Source organism: Limanda limanda, chromosome 15 (assembly GCF_963576545.1).
Source record: "Limanda limanda chromosome 15, fLimLim1.1, whole genome shotgun sequence".
Classification (NCBI taxonomy): Eukaryota; Metazoa; Chordata; class Actinopteri; order Pleuronectiformes; family Pleuronectidae; genus Limanda; species Limanda limanda.
This window is the reverse complement of record NC_083650.1, coordinates 9,029,688-9,041,758: the sequence shown is the minus strand read 5'-3', so window position 1 is coordinate 9,041,758 and position 12,071 is coordinate 9,029,688. Positions and strand designations below refer to the sequence as shown.

The window sequence follows — 12,071 nt, the reverse complement described above, 5'->3', positions numbered from 1 at the left end:
TCAATGTAAATATATCTTCCAGCAGAGAGGTAATGGTGTGCTTACTGATATAGCTGCACTTGGACAGAAAGGCTGTCAGGAGGTGTTTTGAGCCAGAGAAAATCAGTCTATCCCTGGAAAAAAATTCAAGATCAGATTGTTATTCATTCTGCCTAAAATGCATGAACTGAGCGTGTGTTAATGAGCGTCAAGATTACAGGAAAACCTGATTTGCTTCGCTGTTTCCTGAGCCTCGATGTTCCCCAACCGATACTCATGATGTGCTACAAGCAAATTGCTCTTTTGTAAAGCAAATTATTCCCAAAATTGCCTCAAAACCGGTAAGCGATGCAAATTTACCTTTTTTAATAATGCAAAACTGCTACAGCTACCAAAATAATCCTTCTGTGCAGAGATGCCCTCAGTTATCCAACATTCCCCTTGAGCTAAAGTCTTGTCTATGCTATTAGCCTGTCCCTGTCGCTGTTACAAGAGGCTATTAGCGTAACGATATCAATGAAAATAGTCAAGCAAAAAGTAATAGATTAAAAGCTTCACCTGCAGGGCTGTTTTCTTACTGACTGACTGTATATAGCTGCTGTCTGAGGTTGTGTGTTAACCTTTCAAGTCGCCTAGAGCCCAAGAAGAGCCTATCTCTCTCTGGGCTCACACCTGCGCTACAACTGAGACTCAGGAAAACAATAGCAGCAGGGGCCCACAGTGCGCACACACACATACAAACACACACACACACACACACACACACACACACACACACACACACACACACACACACACACACACACACACACACACACACACACACACACACACACACACACACACACACAATTTGTTATAGGTCACTTCTGACATTATTTCCTTGAGACTTACCCTAACCCCTGCAATAACCACAACTTACCTTAATCTTAACCACTGACCCCAAATCTGCTTTTTGTCAACCACAGAACCCCCCCCCTCCCCCCACACACACACACATTGGGACAACCATTAACAAATTCACATACACAAGACACAACTCAAACTTACACGAGCAGTGGCCAACACAGCAACCTTGACTTCAAGTGAGTGAGTGAGTGACTATCCTGCCACAGGGAAACCCAGTAGCAGGCTACCCCTCAACCATCACCATTTCACTGCCACATGTCTCACTGCACACTGGCAACAGTGTTACCATGGCAGCAGTAGAAACAGAGAAGATTTTCCCCCGACTCGGTCCCTCTGGAATTCTGTCTACCATAGCAATTCTATCTTCTTCTTTCTGCCTCCCTGTGTCTGCATGTTCGTCAGTATCAAAATAAATCCTTTTATACCATTGTGGAGTTCTCCAGGGCCTCACAGGCCAGCACAAGGTGTTGAAAGGAAAATTACATTGCCTTTGCATTAATCAACAAAATGTCTACACATCATTATGGACACAGCAATTGAGAGGCCAATTTGTGAGCTTGTTTTTTTATTTTTATTTTGAGTCTCTGTTGGCCTGATCACAAATCTCACAGTACTCCCTCTTTTCTCCGGCGACAGAAATCATCATTGGCTGGAGCTTAGTAACAACAAGCCACAGGAATTGAATTTGTCAGCCATGGGCAAGAACAATGTTTTATTGTCTTCTCACCTTTAAGAGCAAATTTCAGATATTTCACTGATTTCCTTTTGCAAATTTGTGCAAGGTATAATTTCAGATATTTGTGATCTCTAAATTTCTCTGTCTAATTGCTTGTCACCATTCAAATGTGGCATAGCTTCATTAGCATAACATTTAATTTACCAATTCCCAAATTTTGCGCCTTTCATGATTTATCTTTTGACGCATCTGTGTCTCTGCCTCATCAGCTTTTCATTTCACTGCTCCTGGTTGCTCCTCTGATAATCTTGAATATCCTTAATAGCACTGCACTGCATTACATGGTGCCTTTGTTTTCCTTTAAAAGGGTGCACTCACTACCTTCTCTGATTCTAAGTGCCCTTATCTCCACCTCTCTGCCGCCCAGCCCTGCCTAATGATGGTGCTCATGTCCACACCACCAACCTGGATAGGAATCAAAATTATTGTTTCCTTTGAAGAGCTGCGCTGGTTTTAAATCTCCCAGATAATAATACAATAGACAGTCTGACTAATCATCTGTCCTTTCACTCAATGGTTCAGTATGTTCTTCCTTCAGCAGATGTGTCTTCTCTCACTTCTCAAACACAAATCCCTCAGCCACATTAAGACAGCCTGCTTGTACCAGGTTTCCTTTCCCTATATTCTATGCATGTAGTTATATATTACAGCTGCAGTACATAGTCCTATTGGAGTATACAGACAATATGAGTCTAACATATTTAAATAAATCTCTCACATTTTTTCTACCTTGTCAACATTATTTATTGGAAAACTCAATGGCAAAACAAGCAAAATACAAATGATACTATAAAGAAAACAAAATTTGAATGAGATAAAAAACACAATTATAGATAACGATACAAGGCTTGAAGGTGCTCTCATTCTCTAGGCTTATATCTGTGACTAGACTTTAATCATGAAGTCTCTAAAAAGGAGGACTACTTGAGTTCCATGCATCCATCCATCCATCCATCCATTATCTATACTGCCCATCCTTTGAGGGGGGGCCAGTCCCAGCTGACATGGTTGAGACACAGGGTACACACCTACGGGGAATTTAGAACCATCAATTAAAAATTAACCTTCACGCTTTTTGTGCTGTGGGGAGGTCAAGCAGGAGTTCAAACCCAGAACCTTCTTGCTGTGACTGTGTTGGGCACAAACCAGTGCTAATATGGTTGCAGTAAGACCCACTGTTCTCTTCCTGTTTTATCTTTTAGGTGCAAGGTACACATATTTCGAATGAGGCAGTCCACCAGAAAGCAGAGACTACAGCCACAGGAGCACCTCCATATGGGCTGCATTAATGCCTGACACCATTTAAAAAAGCCTATTTGGCAGCCTAAGAGAGCAGAGTAGCACTTATATCCAGCTTATAAATGTTCTTTGGGAACAGGAACAGTGGAGGCGCAAACTGCTGTTGAGGGGTTACTGCAGACAAATGCTTAAGCTTGCATTATATAACCAGTATTCAGCTGTTTGCTTCCTACTAAATGTGGCTCTTGTGGCTTGTGTTGCTGTTAATGGTTGCAAATTACTCAATCAAACATATTGCCTACATTAGCATGGGAAAATTGAAGTTGCAGCCGAGTTTAAGGGATACTGAAATATTTCAAGTACAGACAGGCTTTCAAAAACGCACAAAATCCACTTTCAGACATAACCTCAGAGTGAAATCCGGAAAATTGGCTACTGACTTTACCGGCGGTTCGCCTTTCACACATGCACAATACAGCAGGAGGTTCTCAACAGCATCAAATACTCCGCTTTATTCATATGAATGTGAGAAGAGCAAACGGGTGCAGCAGACAGAGACAGGAAGTGACGTAATTACTTTGCTGCGTAGATCGCATGATCATGTTTACTTCACCCAAACAGCGTTTTCAACTCTTGTCACCACAAATTCACTTGACATCTTCGTCTGTGTCTTCTACGTGTGGCACCACTTTTTCAAAAGTAGATTTTTGTTTTCCTCAGCTTTCTGTGAATCCAGCAGGGATCCCTTGAGTGTCTCACTCAGACATTTGCATTCACACATGCACCTCCTCCGGAGAATATACGGAGGACCTGCGGAGTTCAGTGCTTGTCTGAAAGCAGCTTAAGTAATGACTCTTGTTATGGTGGACTGAAAGACAGCATTAACTTAATGTTTATCACAGCAAATCCATAAAAACATAAAATGATGTCTTTGCTGGGAGAAAAATAGCTGAAGACAAACGATAAGAGTCGTACACAAGTGTGAGAATAGGCAATAAATAAAGTATGTTTGTCGATGTCGTGGAGTCACACTACTGGGTCCATGAAGAGCTGGAGGTGATCTCGCAGTTCATTATCTTTTTTGTCAGACGTGGAAAGATTTTAAAAGCAAGCAGGTTTTTTAAGGTAGTTTGGATTTCTTTGAGAGGCATAAATGAAGTAGATAAGTCAAAGAAACAAAACTAACATCCAGGGGAATAATTATGTTAGAGGAGCACACTGACGGTCTGATAAGCAACATGTTTTATTATTTAAACACAAACCCAAAAGCCTATGTTCTCTTCCACACTAGTCATAATGTTTAAAATGGTGCCTCCTCCTCCAAGGAGTTGAACCTGTAACTTATCTCTTTCTGCCAAAACAAGATTTACTCACCGTTGACAGGGCGATTCCTGAGACTAAGCAGATGTAGCGCACTACACACTCACACTAACAGAATTACACAAAATGGCATGCACGTTTTCCTCTCTGTCTGATTAGAAAGACAAATGTTTGCTGACTCCCGGCGGAAGGAAGCGTTTTTATACAGCTGAGCTCCCGCTTGGTTACAAGGGCCATTCTCCGAAGTCCGCGGGACAATGCTCCTGCTGCTCCTGTGGCTTAATTTTGACATGAAGTGCTGTTTTTAGTAATTTGTGTGTGTGCGTGTGTGCGCAGGCATGAATACCGATGCCCTAGCATTGCTCAACATCAGCCCTCTGCGAGCTGTCATGTTTCATCTATGGAGCATGCTGAAGTGAAAGACAGTTTCTCTAAAACAGCACCTGTCAGAACGCAGGCTGCAGTGTGTGTGTGTCAGAAAGTACAAAGCCATGAATGTCTGTGCTGTCCATACGGGTTTAGAGGGGATTTTCAGTGCATTCAGTGTGTTAACCTTGTAGGACTGAATTCCCTCCCTTGTCGTAAAAAAAAAAAACAATAGCTACAAGGAGAAGTAAACATGTCTTCAACTCTCCCAGTCGGGTGTTTAAAGATCCATATTCATGAGTCGGAGGTGCATCTTGCACGTACCCAGCATGCACCCTCATGAAAGTAGAACCCTTACTCTTAAAGAACAGATTTAGTCGTGGCGTGAATGGAAATGTAAACCTTCCATCGCGACACTTAAGACTGTATTTCCTTTGCACCTAAAGTCAGTATCAGCTGGAGAAATGTCTCACAATGGGGATCATTAGGAGAAAGGAAATTTCCCTGTTGAGCTGGATCGTGCATGGATGCACAGTATAGAGTGTAAACTACAGAACATCCAAAGCTCCTGATGTCTTTAGTCTGATGTAGATAGATCAATAAAAAAATACCCCTTAATCGACACTACATGTCATGACATGTGATCTTAGAATGGCTTTTGAATAGATAGATTATTTATTACTTTTCCTCAGTACCTTTCCTCAGGTCGGATTTTGCACTGCCACTACTACTACAACTACTGTTACTATACTGTACCTACTTAGAATGGCAAATGCTGGATGTTTCCATCTTAGATCCTGATTGTAATATAGATAATTATTTAATGCTGCTCACTTGGTTGTTAGTTTTCATGTTTTCTCAATGGGGTCATTCCGTGTCAAATCATTACCCTTTTGGGACGCACCGTCACGATCTTAATAAAATTTGGTTTGCTGATTTGGTCACATGATAAACCAATGGAACCATAATTTAATATGTCTCAGGTGGCAATTAAGAGACCTATGTGCTAACAAATGTTGAAGTGGGACTGTTTGACATTGACTGGTTCATATCTCCTTTAATATAGACAAATGGTTCTCGTATATTTTTAATACTCTTTTCCAGTTCAATATTAACTAAAAGTGTGTCCCCAATATAAATAGTTATAGTATTATGTGTGATTATATCAGTTAATATTTAAATGAAAAAGAAAACTATCTAAAAATTGGTCTGATTTTCACAAAGGTAGCTTATATGTCATCAAGACCTCTACAAAGTTGTGTCTTTTGTTTTTTGCTGAAATATTATTATTTATTTAAAGGGGCATCAGATCACTTTTTCCTTACAATGCTGTTGAATTTCAGCTAGTGGTCACTTTATGGTCAGGCACATGCAACATATCAACGCACTGCTTTACAGATGGTGTCATGATTGCATTGTGTGGTGTGAAGGTTCACAACTGAGCTGGTACTTCACGGTTTATCGTTGGTTATTGCGGTGCATCTATTTGTATTAATGTTTATTTTCACGTTGAATACACACATTTGGTTATAGTGTAAATCATAATGCCATGTAATCTGAGTCCAATTGTGCACTTATGGAATGACCTTCTGTTGGACAACAATAAAGCATTTAGCTCTGCCCAGCAGTAACGGTGATCATCCAAAAGAAAGGAAACCAACTCCTCTTTCACTTTTCAGGCAAAAGCTCTTTGTTTTTTAAACCCTGGTCACTTAGTTTCCAGTCAATTTAATGCTGCCATTTTCTGAGCCATGCTTGTTTTTCTCAATACTTGCACAGACACGCTCCTTAAAACAACCAAAACCTAATTCTCAAATGCACGGGAGTGTGAAAAGGAGAACGTGCCAGTTTGAAAAAAAGAAGATAGGCCAAATTGGTCATTGATCATTATGAAAATAAATGCTTGTCAAATCTGAGAGCACTTTACAAAAATCTGTGTGTGTGTGTAAGAGAGACTGAGTTAAAAGGAGAAATGTGTGTGGTTGCTGTAGGCCATTACCCAACACTGTACTTGATGTGTATGACTAAATAGGATTTCCTTTCAAATGCACACTGCCCCCATCCTCACCTGGATGTTCCTCTTAATGTTCAGTGCAACCGGATAAATCTGAAAATAACTTATGACAATAATATTATTTGAGGAAGTATTACTATCTGGGCAAATGCCAACCCATTCATCTGCATAAAATATGATCCCAACTGAGAGCACAGCTGAGTTTCAGACAGCCTTTTCCACCACTATCATTAAGATGGAGCACGCAGATAATCAGTCGTACTGATTACGTTAGTAGTGACTGGCAGTGACCTCACCCACTAAAAGATGATTGTTTCAAAACAATTTAAGATTCCCGATACTTGTTTAGAGTCGCTATGCATGAACATTACGATATTGTGTTCGTGCTGGTGCTGGTATCCCATATGTAACCGATTCAATCTTATTTTCGAAAGTTTAATTTAATTAGCTAATAACAGAAAGGTCTATATTTGTATAATGTCTACAATTCCTGACCATGGAAACAGTAGTTTGAAAAAAATATTTCAGAAAGACCATGAATTTAAGTGAAAACCCCCCCCCCAAAAGGGTTTCTTTGTCAGGTGGACTATTAAAGCACTTCAAACAGCATCAATTTTTACAGCAGGTAAGGTCAGAGCGGCTAATGAGTCAGTTTCAATAAAACCATGGAACCAGTTTGAAGGACACTGGTGTTTAACTTTATTTTACAACACAGCACAGCAAGTTGGAATCTTTTGAATTCTACTTAATTAGCAACTACTTTTATAATCATTAAATGCTCAAGTAATGCCTCATTACAAGTTCTCCAAAGTCAATATGTGCTGATTTTTCAATAAAAAAATTGTTATTTAATTAAAGATGTAGTGTTATTCTCACCCTCCCCTTCCAAACATGAAAGAGAACCTGTGGTAGCCTTCAGCTGTCCAAAAAAAATTCAAAAGGTGCATGATTCGTCCAATTTAGATGAATCACATTAGCAAAAACATCACTAGGATTAATTTAATCTTCAATTTCTACAGATAGATCCCTTTCACCCATAAAGTTACACACTAAACCTTTAATTGATCATGAAAGTAATTGTTATTTATAGCCCTATTGTTGAGCTAATCAACTAGATGCTTGGATTACATAGCTTATGTGGGCCTTTTCAAGAAATAGACCATAGCAGCAGTACTGTTTTTGAATGACTGGTTTCCAGCTGTTGTCATGTGGTGCAGTGATGCTCAGCACGTGTCAATCAATTTGACGTACAAAAATACTGCTGCACTGGTTTATGACGCACTGTGCTGTGCTGAATTGCATCCTCTGATGCTTTCAATATCAAGTCCTCATGAAACTGATGTTTTTATAGAAGGCCAATGTCCGTCTCCCTTTTCTGTCTGCAGACAAAAAATTCCATCATATTTCTGTCACTGTTTTCCTGTATTAATCACTTCTCCCATTTGTCTCTCACTCCACCCCTTTCCTTACTCTCTTCTCTTCAGCAGGCAGCTTCATGGAATGTTTTCACGTGAAAATTGTGTGATATGGATTAGAGGGCAAGTGGACTTTTTTGTAAACACAGTCTTGGGCAACATTTTTCTCTTAGGCTTAAACGTAAAAATCCATCTCATTTGTCAAGATTGGCAGAGCCAAACCCCAGTTGAGACCATACCTCTACACTTAAGTGTTCGTATCCTGGAACTAAATATAACATATTGATTGGTGGAGCTTGTGGGAGCACTATAAAGCCTGGGAGTAAGTGCTACTTGAAAAGCGCAAGTTAGGTCAAACTAACTTTAAAAGGATCCTTTACTGTTGGGAGAGTGGAAGCAAGTGCTCCCACATGCATCACCTAAAGGATCAAAAGGAGGGGGAATGATGGAAAACGTATATCCTTGTCGGTCCCTATAGGATTTTGCAAACATCCAAATGCAACAGTTAATACAAATTCAGCTAGTCCTTGTTTTTGCGTAGAGCTTGCAATCATCCACATATGTTTTTGTGAATTGTGATTTTTGTATATTTTGACATTTGAGACAGTCAACTATATATCTTATACTGCTAATTCTATTTCCAAATTTTTGAAGTTGTTCTTTTTTTTCGGCAGTGATTGGGTTCTTTTCAATGTGACGAACAACTTGTGCCTGGGATACATAATCTATTACAAAATAGGTCTGATTTTATTGGTTGTTCAGGTCATGTTGTCTCTTTGTTGTAAGACAGACTTGGAAAGCCAGCAGACACAAAGCTCAGTGTAATGAATTACCAAAATCAAGTTGGTTCTAAGCTTCAAGCTTGTGATTTTCATGATGTTCTGACATGAATAGAAAACAAATAGAACCCAATAAAAAAACCATTACAGGTAAATGTTAAATATGCTAAACTTCGACAATTACTACTACTTTTCCTCAACACTAATTAACTAATTAAATATATTTGTTCATGCCGACTGAAAATCTTATTTTAAATTGTAACGCCCAAGTCACAGCATACAGATTGCACCACAGCTCTTAAACCAAAAGAAACACTGGAAAGTCTTGAGTTGTTCTTGATTGGTTCAAATCATAACGGCACACAATTTTTCCTGATGAGTCATTTTACATAATGGCTTGTAATTGTTTCTGTGAGATTTCTAAATAGGTGACAGAATCCAATAATCTCTTCATTATCACACTTAGCACTAATGTCATTATGTTGTGAGTTGGCTTTGCAGTCACAGGACAGAGAGGGATACTGTTTGAGCTACTGACTCCGCATTAGATGGTTCGTCATCTGTATTCTTCCCAGATGTAATTACTCATGCATATAACTTAGGACACCATGCAATGTAAATTGAAATTACACTGATGATACTCCCTCCAACAGGGTTCTACACACAACTAATTAAATTGATCGATTGAAAGCTGAAACTTTGGACACTCAACATTGTTGCATGATTCCCATTAGAACCAATGTGGCAATACCTTTTCCTGGCCCATTGTTGTGTTGAGACATACATTAAAACAGAGACAGGAGACAGTGCCAGTGACCCCGTGAGGCTGTAAACATACTCCTGCCTATGCAGACAATTACATCATTTGTTCCATGCAGAGTTTTTATTGAGCAGAGCCAGCTCACCAGCTAAGCAAAGCGCTGACGTACATAAAGACTGGCGGAAAGTAACAGGCCGGTGGGCAAGCGGCAGGCAAAAGAATATACAAAAGAAAAAAGACAGACACTCTGTCGCCATTGGAAAAGGGGAAGAGCGAAAAGAGTTGGCTCATCTCCCTGTGGGAACTTGTTGCTATAGCAACAGGAGCTGGGAGTTCCTCCAGGTTGGCTGGTCAGTGGTAGGGCATCACGAGACATGAAAGGGGTCATCAGAGGGGGTGCAAACCTGATGCCACCACTGTCAACCCTATTTCCTCCGCTCACAACACCTCACCCTCAACTGCAGGTCCAGCTGACCCGCTGCCCTTCATGCATTAGTTCATGTCCCGGGTCAAACATTGATTTTCACCACAGAGAAAAAAGGTCAATAGTGATCATACTGTATTATGACAGGTTCTTACTGTATATGCCAGCTGGAGCACCTACTCACAAACTGACCTACATTCATGTTTTTAATTTTGACTGCATTTACGTGCTCACTCTCGGCCACCAGACCTCATCTCAGCTCACTGTCTGTTTAATATTCCACCCCAAAACACATTTTTAAGCTATTTCCCAGTCCCTGTCTCACATAAACACAGATATTTCATTCTGACACACTCTTATAACACACAAACCGTTGAATGTGTGCGTTGCCTGCCATCTGTCCTGTCCTTTCTCAGTCTCGTCTCCTAACTCTGCAGGGCTGACTACTCAGATTGCCAGTCTCAGATAGACCACCTACTCACCCAGTGTGCATCCTTCAATGCTGGAGCTTTGACAGGTGAAAGGGCAGAGGCTGTAAACCTTGACATTCAGCTCAGCGGGGGTCTCGCAAGCCAATTAGATGTAGTGTTGTAATAACGTGGACTGATGATGGACTGTGTTTCATAATGACAGAATGACAATGCTTTTCTGGTGTGTGAATGTAGGACTGATAACTTGGAGGCAGACAGACCCCTAATCCTCTTTATCAAGGGGAGAGATTTCTATGTGAGTGTGTGAACAGGTGATATTATCTATCACCTGGGGGAACATGTGTACATTCAACACAGCGCTTTGGATCTTGTTTCCAGGTGTCTGTGGAGACTCACTCTTGACAGTGGCGGTCCTGGTGCAGTTGTAGAGAATAGCCAGCTCTCCAAACACCTTCCCTGGCCCCATGGTGCAGAGCTTCATGCTCTCCTTCGTCACCTCCACCTTTCCATCTGAAACATGGACAAAAACAGAGGTAGGCTATTAGTCGTAATGCTATTCAAATTGGCCATTTATTTCCTTGCATGATCACTCAAGTGTGCAAGACTTTTTGCTTTATTGAAAATGTGCAGCACGCAAAGTTTCAGTGATGAAATGGAGTGGATGATAGGTGTCTGAGGGCTTCTGCTTCATTTTTTGGGGTACCCAGCCAGACCGCTCGTGACTCACTGGGCTGGAAAAAAAAAGATTATTTTGCACTGTGGATTTTTCAAGGGTCACTTGCCTTCTACCAAAGCATATAAGCAGTACCAGCATGAGTACATTCTACTTAAAGCTTAACACTCCATATCTCACCGATGCAGTATGGTATGCCTTAAGGTAAGGGCTGTGAAATCGACATACTGTATGTGAAATATGTGGTATTTTAAAGAATGTATACGGATTCACACGTCCAGATTTCCCCCCAAACATAAACATATTTCTGTCTTGAAAAAGCATTAAATACCATTTCTGTTATATGTAGACCAACAATTAAAGAATAATTCACATTTCATTCATGTAATATTATGCAATAACAATGGATTTTGGCAAAAAATACATTGAACCCCCCCATCCGTATCCCTTATGCCTCTGTGTTTAGACAAGCCTCATCAAAGAGGTCTGCTTTGCTGGAAACTCGGCATTCCAGTCGTAGCATAACTCTGATTCACAGAGGGCAAAAAACCCAAAGAAAATAGTGAAAGTCGGCTCCAAACAAGTGATGAAATATGGCAGGACGATAAGAGTCTTCCTCAGAGGAAACTGTTTGACACGTTATCTTCTTAGAGAGTGCCAGGAACCCCTTTGAGAAAAAGAACTCGCTACATTAAAAGACTAATTATTTTCTCCACATATATATATTTTTCCTCTGAACATTGGTAAACAGCACATTATCCATTAACACCTAGCAGGAAGCGTTACACAGAGAACAATCCTCCTCTTTATGTGTGCCACCATCTACTCGTCTACCTCCCTGCTCTTTTCACAACTCCTTTTTAGTCTTTTTTTCATGTCAGAGCCGTTCTGTAACGCTGCTCTCATCCCGAATGTCTCGCCTCTAAAAGTGGCATTTGGATTTTTGAAGAAGCTGTGCTTGTGCATCTTTCATTATCATAAGCTTTAGTATTCATAAGAAGTTTCTTAGATTGATTGAAAAACTTA

At 40.3% G+C, this 12,071-nt stretch overlaps 1 protein-coding gene across 3 annotated transcripts in view; it reads right to left on the bottom strand.

Annotated features, from left to right (window-relative positions):
* The window catches only part of LOC133020623 (cGMP-dependent protein kinase 1), a 78,751-nt gene that overhangs the window by 39,180 nt on the left and 27,500 nt on the right, over positions 1 to 12,071 (bottom strand). For all 3 annotated transcript variants that reach the window (XM_061087252.1, XM_061087251.1, XM_061087250.1), the window contains exon 3: positions 10,769 to 10,882. In XM_061087252.1, the coding sequence (XP_060943235.1) occupies positions 10,769 to 10,882 (114 nt within the window). The remainder of the gene's footprint in view (positions 1 to 10,768; positions 10,883 to 12,071) is intronic.